This window comes from Henningerozyma blattae, chromosome 3, assembly GCF_000315915.1.
Source record: "Henningerozyma blattae CBS 6284 chromosome 3, complete genome".
NCBI lineage: Eukaryota > Fungi > Ascomycota > Saccharomycetes > Saccharomycetales > Saccharomycetaceae > Henningerozyma > Henningerozyma blattae.
The window spans coordinates 1,625,110-1,638,329 of NC_020187.1; the positions used below are offsets into that span (position 1 = coordinate 1,625,110).

The 13,220-nt window shown below is 31.0% G+C and overlaps 6 protein-coding genes across 6 annotated transcripts; 2 read left to right on the forward strand and 4 right to left on the reverse strand.

Moving 5' to 3' along the window:
* Positions 1-44: 44 nt before the first annotated feature.
* Positions 45-2,828, forward strand: HSH155 (U2 snRNP complex subunit HSH155; the record flags this gene model as incomplete). The annotated part of the gene is made up of 1 exon (XM_004179936.1): positions 45-2,828. The coding sequence occupies one exon, from the start codon at positions 45-47 to the stop codon at positions 2,826-2,828; it is 2,784 nt and encodes a 927-aa protein (XP_004179984.1).
* Positions 2,829-2,922: 94 nt separating this feature from the next.
* On the reverse strand, positions 2,923-5,430 carry APL6 (AP-3 complex subunit beta; the record flags this gene model as incomplete). Its single annotated transcript, XM_004179937.1, has 1 exon — positions 2,923-5,430. The coding sequence occupies one exon, from the start codon at positions 5,428-5,430 to the stop codon at positions 2,923-2,925; it is 2,508 nt and encodes an 835-aa protein (XP_004179985.1).
* Positions 5,431-5,763: 333 nt separating this feature from the next.
* On the forward strand, positions 5,764-6,828 carry ABZ2 (aminodeoxychorismate lyase ABZ2; the record flags this gene model as incomplete). The annotated part of the gene is made up of 1 exon (XM_004179938.1): positions 5,764-6,828. The coding sequence occupies one exon, from the start codon at positions 5,764-5,766 to the stop codon at positions 6,826-6,828; it is 1,065 nt and encodes a 354-aa protein (XP_004179986.1).
* A 151-nt stretch (positions 6,829-6,979) lies between these two features.
* Positions 6,980-7,948, reverse strand: BUD32 (serine/threonine protein kinase BUD32; the record flags this gene model as incomplete). The annotated part of the gene is made up of 1 exon (XM_004179939.1): positions 6,980-7,948. One exon carries the CDS (start codon positions 7,946-7,948, stop codon positions 6,980-6,982), a length of 969 nt encoding a protein of 322 aa, XP_004179987.1.
* Positions 7,949-8,104: 156 nt separating this feature from the next.
* MES1 (methionine--tRNA ligase MES1) lies at positions 8,105-10,357 on the reverse strand (the record flags this gene model as incomplete). Its single annotated transcript, XM_004179940.1, has 1 exon — positions 8,105-10,357. The coding sequence occupies one exon, from the start codon at positions 10,355-10,357 to the stop codon at positions 8,105-8,107; it is 2,253 nt and encodes a 750-aa protein (XP_004179988.1).
* A 756-nt stretch (positions 10,358-11,113) lies between these two features.
* On the reverse strand, positions 11,114-12,604 carry HAS1 (ATP-dependent RNA helicase HAS1; the record flags this gene model as incomplete). The annotated part of the gene is made up of 1 exon (XM_004179941.1): positions 11,114-12,604. One exon carries the CDS (start codon positions 12,602-12,604, stop codon positions 11,114-11,116), a length of 1,491 nt encoding a protein of 496 aa, XP_004179989.1.
* Between the last annotated feature and the right edge of the window lie 616 nt (positions 12,605-13,220).

Sequence of the window (13,220 nt, forward strand, 5' to 3'; positions counted from 1 at the left end):
CGATAGAAAATTTTAATATTTTCTGTTTTTAGAGGTAAGGGTAAATGGCAGGCACCAAGAAGAGAGGCCTAGATGAGCAAGCTTTGGGCAAGAATAATAAACGATTAAGAGTTACTAAGGAATCGTCAAAAACATTCGAATTAATCGAAAGTTCAAATAATAGCAATTTACATAAAGAGCTGAAGACTGATCTCCAGCTACCACATGATATTCAGTTTCTTTCTCCGCTAGATATATCTTTCTTTCGCCCAATATTAAAGAAAGAGGAGGCAGCTACAAGCGATGAAGTCAATCAAAAGGATGCAAGTAAAGATATAAGTTCTGAAGAGATACGCTTCTTGAAGATATTCTTAAGAATCAAAAATGGAAAGCAAGCTACGAGAAAGCTTGCTTGGAAGAATTTACATTCGTTTTTGACTAATAATTTACAATTAGAGAAATTAAACTTGATAATAACAATTATGGTTAACTACCTCTTATCCAACAATGTCACAGATCTGGATCGTCATACAACCTTAAAAATGCTAACAAAGATATTGTTTATCTTAAATGCCAATATTAAACCGTTTACCGGTGATATCTTAGATATTTTAGCACCGTTACTTCTGAATAAGGATAAATATATTGAGTCAATGGTTGTTGAGATATTAAAGACGTTATCTATAAATGTAGGTACGTCGACAATAATTAAAATCATTAAAGATGATTTTGAAGAGAATGATGAGGTTTTACGATTGAATGCTTCCAAGATTATGGCTATATTAACTTTAACAATGCCATCAAATTCTAACGATTCAAACTTATCAACTTTATTACCTTTAATAAACACAATCGCAAACTCTCAAGATTCTTGGAAAGCGAGACAATCTGGAATTCGAATAATTCAATATGTATTAAAGTTTAATAATAGTTCCACAAGCTTATTACCAAATTTGAATGCCATAATTGAATGCTTCTATAAAAATTTACAAGACTCTCATATACAAAATAGAATTTTGTCAGCCAACACATTATCCATTCTAGCAAAAAATTGTTACCCCTACGGAATTGAATCATTTAACCCAGTATTGGAATTGATATGGAAGGGAATAAGAAATTACCGTGGCAAGCTTCTGTCATCTTTTTTGAGATGTTTAGCAAATATAATACCATTAATGGACAGTTCTTACTCTTCATTTTATTCAAAACAGCTGATTTTAATTATTAAGCGTGAATTAAATACCCCAGATGATGATATGAAAATGACCATCTTATTGTTACTTCAAAATTTAATTCCAATTTCTAATATTACTCAGGATATATTATTAGATGATATTTTGCCACAATTTTTTGAGTTTTTTTGGATAAGAAGAATTTCATTAGACAAAACTTTAGTAAATCTGGTAATATATTCAACTGTTAAACTAGCAACAAAAATTGATCCTCAAATAATTTTGGAAAATTTACTATTACCAATGCGTGATGACTCCGAATCTTTGAGAATTATGTCAATTAGAGCAATGAATAAAGTTTTAAGATTGGATTTAAATAGTTCTTTAAATGAAAGACTACGAACTAGAATGATTGATACTCTTTTAATTGCTTTCCAAGATCAGACCTTAAATAATGATCGATCAATTTTTAATTGCTTTAAAACTGTTTGCAAATGCTTGAAGAAGGATATTCAGCCTTTTTTACCCCCGATTATTAGTATTATTCTAAACAATTTGAAACATAAAAACCCTCAAAATCGTCAAAATTCAGCAGACCTATGCACTATTTTAATACCTTCAATTAAAATATGTGAGGAATTTCAAACTTTGAATAAGCTATCAGTCATATTATTTGAGTCATTAAATGAAATTTATCCAGATACTTTAGGCTCAATTATTATAGCTCTCAATGAAATGGTTATCTGTAATACAATGAATACCGAACCCCCTGTTTCAACAATATTGCCGACTTTAACTTCAATATTAAGAAACTCTCATGTTAAAGTTCAATTGAATACTATAAGGATAATTTCAAATATTGCTCAGCTTTCACCAGATACTATTCCACATAAAGAGTGGCTGAGAATTTGTTTTCAATTGCTAGACCTGCTTAAAAGCGTTAATAAGAAAATCCGAGTATTAGCTAATGATACGTTTGGTTATATTGCAAAGGCAATTGGCCCACAGGATATTTTGCCTGCTTTATTAGATAATTTAAATTTACAAGAACGTCAATTACGTGTTTGTACCGCTGTTGCATTAGGTATTATTGCGAAGGTTTGTGGCCCGTATACCGTGCTACCTGCATTAATGAATGAATATAGAACGCCAGAAACTAATGTTCAAAATGGTATTTTAAAATCACTATCCTTCATGTTTGAATATATTGGACCAGATTTAACCTCTGATTATATTTACTTTATTATTCCCCTGTTAGAGGATGCATTAATTGATAGAGATTTAGTTCATAGGCAAACAGCCTCCGAAGTAATCAAACATCTATCTCTAAATTGTATTGGAAAGTCAACTGAATCTGCTTTTATACATTTTTTGAATTTGTTATTACCAAATATATATGAAACGTCACCCCATGCCATTATGCGTATTTTTGATGCATTAGAATCTTTATGCTTTACTATTGGACCTGGAATATTTATGAACTATATTTGGGCAGGCATCTTCCATCCTGCAAAATCAGTTAGAGCATGCTTTTGGAGATTATATAATAGATTATATATTCAGAATATGCATTCACTAATAGCATATTATCCAACTGAAAACTTAATTCAACCACCATCCGATAATTCAGACCAGGTACAGGAAATATGTTTTGATGAACTAAATATTGTACTATAATAGTTGTTTACAAAAATGTATAGACATACATATATATATATATATAGGTTCCTTATATGTTCTTGTGATTCATAATAATTCTAGAATAGTTGTATTACATTCGAATTTCAGGAATACTGGGGTTATGAACAAGATTTTCGTTGTTATCGTCATCTCCCTCCTCTTCGTCATCTTCCTCACTTGACTCATCTTCATCTTCATCATCCTCTTCCTCTTCCTCTTCATCGTCGTCCTCATAATAATCTTCATCATCATCTTGATCAGTCTCATCACTACTAGAGCTTTCTTCTATAATTATGGTTTTCTTAGGCTTGCCCTTGGCTGAAGAATCTGGGATATCTGCAAAAAATTCTTCCAAGCTCTGTAATTTATAGGGTTTCTTAGTCTTCTGTGTACTACTATTTGTAGTTACTGGCTCTGTGCTTATAATTTCATCAGCCTTATTATTAGTATTATGGATAACAAATCTTTCACTATTACGTTTACTCATAAAGGAGGTAGACGACAAATTCTTCAAATATCTACTATAATCTTTCAATTTTGCAGGTTCTCTAATATCTACATTTTCAGCATCATTAGAGGTATCAGAAATTTCGCTCCAAGGAATATTTTTGAAATATACTTTAATATCTGAGTCAACCTTTATATTAGTTAACGTATCATCATCTTTTACAATAGGCTTTGGCGCTTGCAGCATTAGCGTAGCGATTTCATACTTCCTAGATTCAAAAAGAGAGCTGACCCATCTTGCTCTGTCTCTTATATCATAACTCTTATCAAACTTACACAAATAAATGATAGAGGTAAACAATTGATTAATACGTGAAGTACGAAAGTCATAAAATGAAGTCTGTCCGTTTACATCTATCTCTTTAATCTGTTTATTAAAATTATCTATATCATAGGATAATAATTTTGCAGATAGAATTAAAATTTGTAGTCTAGTTTCGTATCCCTCATTGATGAAATTCTTTAGTAAATTACGAAGAATATCTGGGCAGATTTTAAATTCGATAGCAGCTATTTCACCAATTAGCCAGATAATATTAGCTTTTGAGTTATCATTCAAATTGAATTTCTTATGATTTAGCAAAGTAGTTAATTTGACTATATCAACAAAATATCTAGTTGGCTGTTTTTGAATAATTACACGAACTGTATTAATAATATAATTTAATGCTACAGGTGTTACATTAAGAGCCTTATCAGTATTCGAGGTATTGACTTCTATTAAATTGATTAACCACTTTAAAATATGAGTTTCGTATATATCTGAGATTTGAGAGCATGTCTCTAACACTTTAATAGCTTTAATGACGATTGATACCGACTTAAAATTTTTAATGTAATACTTAATTTCTCTAATTATTGATTTTATATTTGTTTCATCAGCTAATTTAGATAATATTTCTAATTTAATTGAACTTGTCAAGTAGGATTCGTGCCTTAAAATAAAGAATTTCTTGACGAATGGATAAAAAATTTTTGGATTCTTATTACAAATTAATAAAACTATCTGTAACAAACCATTTTTGACTGAAATGTCTTTACTAATTGCAAATGATCTCATCAATAAGAGGGGTAGACCATTCTTAACAAAATCAATTGGAGTACAAAAATTAAGATGAGTTTTAATAACCGATATTAATACCAGAGGATTATCAGAAAACAATAGTTTCTTATTTGCATCTAAAAACAAACGCAAATCTGGATCATAATCTATGGTATAATTTTCAAATGGAATATCAATAAAATGATCAGGAAATACCATCGTTTGATTTTGGATATTATCACCTGTTAATTCAGTAATCGTTGGCCTGTGAATAAACTTTTTACAATAGACATTCAAGATATCAATTAGCCCTGATTGTGCAAATGAATCTAATGAATTAATAATTTCACAATAATAGCGGAAATGACTATGTAACAATTCCAAATTATTCATGAAGCATTCTTTGAACAAAATAATCGTGGAAGAAATAACTTGTGGATCTGAATCAGCTAATAAGCTTGACAAAAGTAACACAGAATCTTCCTCAAAGTCTTCTGGGTTTTGTCTGTTTAATTTTATAATTGCAAATGCTACTTCTGACCTTACATTAGCCGATGAATCTGTGATTGCCTTCTTTAAAGTTAACCAAATTATTGGATGCAATGAATCGATTTTAATGTCCGATAAGGCCCTTACTGATATGGCCCTAATATCAGCATTGATATCTGAGAGTGTTTTCTGTAATGAATTTACACATAATAAAGCTAAATTTGGATTTCTCTCAGCAAATCTTAAAAGAAAAATACATATCAATTTACGAACTTTTAAGTCTTCCGAATTAATATTTTTAATGACATCCGCAAAATAGGACTCAATATCAAGTTGTTGATCATCAGAAACTAGTGCTGAAATTAATTTATTCATACCATCTTTAACCTCTTGTGAATATCTTGAATTTAAAAATTCTCGAAGTTGCTGAGGTGATATATTCTTGGAATATTGGGTGTAGCTCGACTCTCCAAATTTTGATGAAGCAACAGCAGCAGCTTCAAGAGTCATTACTCTAGCAGACTCCAATGCTGATGTAATTCTATTAATGTGATCTACCATGGCTTGTTGCAGAAAAATGGCCTCTTTGGAAAAGCTTTTTATACTTTAAAGTGCTATTCTCTTTTCTTAGATAGAAAGCGTATATAATTTAGTTGAAATAATGTACTCCAATTTGATTTTAGCTGTGTGATTGGAATTGATGTTTTATCTAATTTAATTCAATTACTTTATTTCAATGGTTAAGTTAGCGCTTTTTCCAATATGCCATTTCGTCTAATGTTTTTAAAATCGAGCATATCGCTAATATAACTTTCGGAATTCTATACTTTATAGATATCTTTTGAAGTAGACAAAATAGATAAAGGCTATATTTTATTGACCTTACAACTGAAGATGTTAACAAATGAAATTTCAACTATGGAAAATGAAATTACTAAAGGATTAAGTTCATTTACTACAAAAAATTTCTTAGAACAGGGACAGACAACAGACGATTTCGCTATTCTTTCAACGTTTCGTTATGATCCTAATTTCTCACAATTGAATGTAAATGAAAAAAATAAAATAGTTACATATAATAAATGTTTATTTGACAATGATATGACCATTGATTTAAAAAATTTAAGAACCGAATCGGCTAATTGGGAAGACCAAGATAGCAAAATTGATCAAGACTCCGAATTAGACTTAACAGATGCTTTAAGTGTAAGATTTTTATTGTTACAAGCCCAGATCGATAGATTGAATATCGCTTTGAAATATTTTGGTTGGAGAAGAGTAGTTACTTTTGAAGAATTATTTCCACAATTAGTTGATACAATTTTTGAAGCAGAATTTAAATCTAAAGATACATTAAGTTATATTGGAAAACTCAAACAATTATTATTAGGCAAGATAATCTTCAAGATGAGAACTCTAATATTTAGAAATGGCTCCATTAAGATTGAAGCTCATCCATTACCACAAACTGTGCACGATACTCAACTGATCTCGGTTACTCAGTATTTTGTCAAAACTATTTTAGCAGCTTTTATCGATGGAAATGAGAAACCTAACTGGATAACGTATATTGATTCAGAAATAACATATCCTTCCCCTTTTACAATATTTAAAACAACTAACCGTTCTCACTACACTCAAGCTAGAGAGCGCCTTACTATGAAAATAGAAGAAAACAATTCCCAAAATTTCAAGAACGAAATTTTATTGAAGAACGCATATGGGTTCTTATCTGAAGGGTCAATAACAAACTTCGCTATCAAGTCTGAAAACAACGAATATCTGACTCCAAATATGAATGTGGGATGTCTATATGGAATAATGCGCCAATATTTAATAAGTAAGAATTTAATAAAAATATTCAATGGTCATACCCCATCTATCAAAGATGTAGGAGGTGAAATTATTCTAACCAATGGTGTTATGGGATGTGTGCGATCTGCTGTTTGCCATAAATAACAGGCTATATATTCCTTGTCTATATGCTTCTTTTATAAATTATATTTATACGCTATCCATATAAGGAAAATCTATCTATTGCATTACTATAGCTTCTAGCTCCAAATTATGATAATTTAATAGCAAGTAAAAATTAAACATAGCTATTATTCTATCCTAACATGCTTCTTTTTCTACCACGTAGCCTAACTTCCTCAAATCTTCCTAAAAGTTCCCCTAGTTTCTTAGAGCCGTTTTTACCTTGTTTCTCATAAACTGAACTGAAACCTTTTACTAGCCATTCATTATATTTATCCGAATAGGAAGAATGTGTACTAATTATAGCTCTTTCTAAAACATATAAATCAACCCCTTTATCTTCAACCATATTTGACGTTGAACCTAACCCAAAATCAATTAAATGAGGAATCCAATTATCGATGTCGTTTGAATCTCGGACCAGCACAATATTTGAGCTTGTTAAATCACCATGGCAATAATCGTTCCAGTGTAACAAGCCAATTTGTTCTCCTACTTTAAATAATGTTTCCTTTACTACTTTATCATAAGGATCTCTACCATCACTGGAATACATCCAAAGGAAATTTTTTAAATTACTAAACCCTTTATTATTTGGCAAATCTTCACCTAAAAATTCCATCCAAAGATAACCATTCACGGCATCCATTGCAATCAATCTGGGTACTTTTAAGCCTTCAATTTGAAATAGTTTTGATAGTATACGGGCCTCACTCAAAGTACGATGTTTAGTCAAAGATTTATCAATCACTGGATGTCTATACTTCTTTGGTGGCCTAAATTTAATTATATATTTTTTATTTGTATCTATATCTTTAGTTATTTCATTTGGTAAATATGGATGTACATGTGTGGTGAACACAATAGCTTCTGCACCTTGGGCAATTGGAGAAATAGGAACGTTTGGTGTCAAATATTGATTAACAAGCTCAACTAGTTCCACAGACATCTTTGATATCGTAATATTGGTGATTATTGCTTGTGCTTCTTTCAGTGTTCTTAGTAATTTAATAAGTAATTTATTACTTCTAATACTTATTTTTTTTTCTTTCATTTGTAGAGCCCATCGGTTACCTGGTAGCGCCGGATTTAAAAACATCATGTAATAAAAAAATATAATGTGTTATAGAATTCGTTCATTTTCAAACTAGGAAACTTCAATTAGAATAGTATATTTTACATATCATACATATATCATCAAATATAATATAAACGTCGTTGAATTATGAATATGCGATTAGAAACAAAGCTTGATTACTTAAACTTGCTTGCCACCATATTTAGCTCTCCATTCAGTAATTTGTTTATCATCAATACGATGGAAAAGATATTCAGCCTTATTAATATTGTGGTTGGATTCGATAGCTAAATGGAACTTATCATCAATTTTTAAAGCTGGTGCATTTAACATTTTGTAGATAGTTTCTGAGATTTCTGGCATAAATGGGTATATGACAGAGGAAACAGTGTAAATGATATTCAAACCAACACCAACAACAGCGTCTGATTTATCCGGATGTTGAGAGAATAAGCTGTTATCTAATTTATTATCTTGCAAGAACAAGTTACCCCTGGAACTTAGGGACATAGCCAATTCTAAACCACGTCTTTCATGAGCATCTTCCATTTCTTTGATATAATTACTCAATATTTGGTTAATGTCTTTATTCAAGTTATCAAAGCCTGGTAAATTCTTGGTATCATACTTTGGAACAACACCATTATATTTAGCATTAACAAATTTAATTAATCTGTTAACAAAGTTACCTAAGTTAGCTAATAATTCACCATTATTTCTAGCAACAAAATCATCCCAAGAGAAATGAGAGTCATTAGTCTCTGGTCTAACGGAAGCCAAGTAATATCTCCAGACACTAGGAGAAACACCAGAGTCTTGGGCATTATTACCGAAAACCCCCACACCTCTACTTTTGGAGAACTTACCTCCTTCGTATTGTAAATATTCAGTTGTATTCAAATGATGTAGCATAGTCCATTTATCACCAGTACCAATTTGAGAACCTGGGAAAATAACAGTGTGGAAAGGTACATTATCTTTACCCATAAATTGATATAATTTAACATTTTCTGGGTCTTTCCACCATTTTTCCCAACCATCAGTGTAATTAGCAGTAATTGAAACGTAACCAATGGTAGCATCAAACCAAACGTATAACACCTTTTCCTTATATTTTTCTAGTGGTACTGGAGTACCCCAAACTAAGTCTCTAGTGATACAACGTGGATGTAAACCATCCTTTAACCATGATTGAGTAATAGTTTTGGAATTTTTAGACCATTTACCCTTTTCAGAAGACTCATCGAACCAGTTTTGGATCTTGCCTTCTAATTTGTCTAATGAAATAAAAATATGGTCGGAAACTTTTGGAATTGGCTCAGAATTATCTAATTTACAGCGAGGTTTGATCAATTCAAATGGATCTAATAAGCTACCACATTTGTCACATTGATCACCACGAGCATCTTCATAATGACATTTTGGGCATTCACCTTCAACATATCTGTCTGCCAAGTATGAATTATGAACTGGGCAGTATAATTGTTTCATAGATTGTTCTTCTAAGTAACCATTTTTATTTAACTTTAAGAAAATGTCTTGAGCAATTTCAGTTTGCTTTTCGGTAGTAGTTCTACCAAAGTGATCAAAACCAACTTGGAACCATTTGTAAACATCTGCATGAATTTTATGATATTTGTCACATAATTCACGTGGTGTGCATTTTTCTTCTAAAGCTTTAGTCTCAGTGGCGGTACCATATTCGTCAGTACCACAAATGAATAAAGTATTATAATTTCTAGTTTTACAATAACGAGCAAATATATCGGCAGACAAAACACTACCAACAATATTACCTAAATGAGGAACATTGTTAACATAAGGTAAAGCCGAAGTAATTAAAATATTACGTTCACCATCTTTTGGCAAAATTTTACCAGCTTGTTTATTAACACCTAAACCAGCAGTGATATAAGAAGCACCAGTATGCTTGAAACTAGACGTATCTCTTGGAGATAGTTTTAAAGCATCTGTAACAGCAGTAGCAATTGATTTTGGTAGTTCTGGGAATTTAGCATTGACTAAAGCTGGCCTTAGGGCACTCGCGTTGGCATAAGTAATCAATCTAGTAGCAGTTAAAGGCTCAGATAAAGAGGTTAAATAGTTATCTAAAGCTTTTTCAACGCATTGATCAATATGATTTGATGGAGGCGAAGTATGGTAAAGCAAACTCTCCAATGAAGCCAAAGAGAAATCATATTCGTCAGAATCTTGACCACTAAAGTCATTCATGATATATCTTAAAATGGCATCTGCGCTAACTAAACGAAGGTTATCACCCTTTGTTAATTGTAGCTGTCTTGCTTCTGTATCAATTTCAATTTTAGTTCCTTTTGAAGCAAATTGTTGAGCCAATGCTAATTTTAAATTATTGGCATAAGTTAAGCCTTGAGAATGATTCTTACCTGAATCAAATGCTAATTTTAACGACATTTTAGACAGACCTATCTATTCGCTCACGAATATTTTATTATTTTTAGGACTTAATCTTGAGAAAAAGGAAGCTTTACAAACAATTTATCCAAAAATATAGCAAAGGCTAATTTTTCTTAAATTTTTTTTTTTCACATACGTATTTACAGAAGTTATTTTATATACATTATTTGAATATCTCGCGCGGGCTCGTTTTCCACAATGAGTCTGATGAGATGCAAAATTTCAAAATTTTTCAGTCATCGTATATATTAAAATTGATTGGACAATAGGAAACAAATTAAAATTTGCTAAATTCAAGCTTATAAAACGTTAAGTGAAAATTATGCACACTTGAAAACAAAAAAATAATAGAATACCTCACAATTTCAGTTTTAACATTTATTTTGACACGTTAATAATAATAATTTCACGTGATCTGAGAAGTATGTGTATACGCCAATAATAAAGATGAATTGTATTTTATTAAAAAAAAAGTTACATAATTAAAATAAATTTTATATATTTATTGACGATGTATTTAATAATAATACATTTTATTTGAATAAATTTATATAAATAAGTACTAATTTACAATGTTGCGTTGAGATGTGCTAAAGTTTGTTTTAGAAACAAAAGTAAATTAAAAAAAAAACTAACAAAAATTAACAAAATAGTACAAATAGGATTGAAACTATCAGATCTTTGTATATTGATTAGAATTTCTTTGACATTCTTTGTTTCTATAAGGTGCTTGGAATAAATAAGAAGGCTATTCTAATTTCTATGGGTCTTACGCTTTTTAACAGATGGTGTCTTACCACTAGCACCAATGGTAATATTAACCTTTGGTGGAATACTGAAACCATAAGATTTAGCTACCTTTGCTAAATCTAATTTATCGATTTGGTATACAGTTTTTAAGGAATGTGAAGCATAAGCTTGTAAATATGACCTATAACCGTCCTTGGCAGTTTGATGCAAATAATAATTAGATTTTATTAATTTTTCCAATTGAGATTGGACATTTGCAATTTTATTAGTTGGGAATTCATATTCATTCAATGGAACTTTTGCTGCTTTCAAGTATCTCAAGAAACCCAATTCATTTGGAGTTAAGAACATTAAAGATTTACCTTTACCTTTAGTACCTCTTGCAGTTCTACCGACTCTATGAATATAATCTCTTGGATCATCAGGTGGATCGAATTGAATAATCCAATCGACAGCTGGGATATCTAACCCTCTGGCAGCCACATCTGTACAAACTAAAATACCTCTTTCAGCATTACAAAATTCGAAGAAAGTATTTGTTCTCTTTTGTTGTTTTTGTTTACCATGCAGTTCTAAAACTGGTAAATCAATATAATTCAATAATTCAGCATAATATTTAACAGAATTACAAGATGAAAGGAAAACAATAATTTTCTTTTTTTGATTTCTCTTTAAGAAAGAGAATAATAATAAGAAACGCTTATCACTTTCACAAACCACATAACCTTGTTCCAAACCATCCGCAGTAGAAGTATCATTTTCTGGGACTACATTAATGAACAAAGGTCCCTTTCTTAATGAGATTCTTGCCAAATCTTCCACCTTTGTAGTTTGAGTGGCAGAGAATAACATGGATTGTCTATCTTCGTTTGGTAATATCTTAATGATTTGCTTCATTTCATCTTCAAACCCAATTTCTAAGATTCTATCAGCTTCATCAATGACCAAAGCTTTTAAATTTTTAAAGACAAAACCTTTCGTATTTTGTAAATGATCTAGTAATCTACCAGGAGTGGCAATTAAAATGTTAACACCTTTCACCAACTTATCAGCTTCTTGTCTCCTATTGGCACCCCCAATGACAATACCAAAAGTTTGAGAATGAAATTCCATCAATTCACGTGCCACACCAAAAATTTGTAAAGCTAATTCTCTTGTTGGAGTGATAACAATAACACCAGTACCATTTCTTGGCTTAAATTTCAAAGAATGCAACATTTCAATAGCTGGGATTAAAAATGCCAAAGTCTTACCAGAACCAGTTTTGGCGGCACCTAAGACATCTCTACCTGCCAATAATGGAGGGATAGTTCTAGCTTGAACAGCAGTCATTTCAGTGAAATCTAACTTACCAATAGCTTTCAAAGTTGGCTCAGATAGGTTCAAATCAGCAAAAGCGGTTGTTTCTGGAGCTTCTGAAGAACCATTTTCGACTTCAAGGTTTGAATCCTGTTCTGGTGAAGATTTTTCATCTTCTCTGGCTCTTTTAGACATGGCTGGATTGATGAATAATACTCTTCTTTTATTTTTCGATAAAACAAAATAAGATTAATATAAGAAAAATTGTAAGTCTCCCAATTATAAGTTTGAATCTTTTCTACTTAAGATTTAGTCTCACTCTCTCTGTCCTTGGATTACCAAAATTTCATTGAATAATTAGTTACTACATTTTCCAGCTCATCTCATCGCATTAGAAAAAGAAAAAAAAAATTTTACACACATCACGTGATCGATTACCTGTTTAATACATACATTCTTGATTTGCAAAAAACTTCCATTTATTGTATAAACAACAAATAACAAGAATTCACAACTCTTTTAGACAATTTTTATACATGATTTGGTAAGTTCAATAAATAAAAATATTCGTTTTGAACATATACACAGGTATCCTTACTGTATAGATATAAGTAGACCATATTTTTCCAAGTAGTGTACTGCATTTTCACCTCCAACGTTCACAAAACTTAGACCCATGATGAAAGCCAGACATAACTAACCAAGATTAATATCTTTTATTTAGTAAATATTCACTGGAAGAAAAAAATAAAATAAAACAGAAATAACCCCCACTTTCCCACCCCTAAAGTTCGTGGCGCTACCATTATTT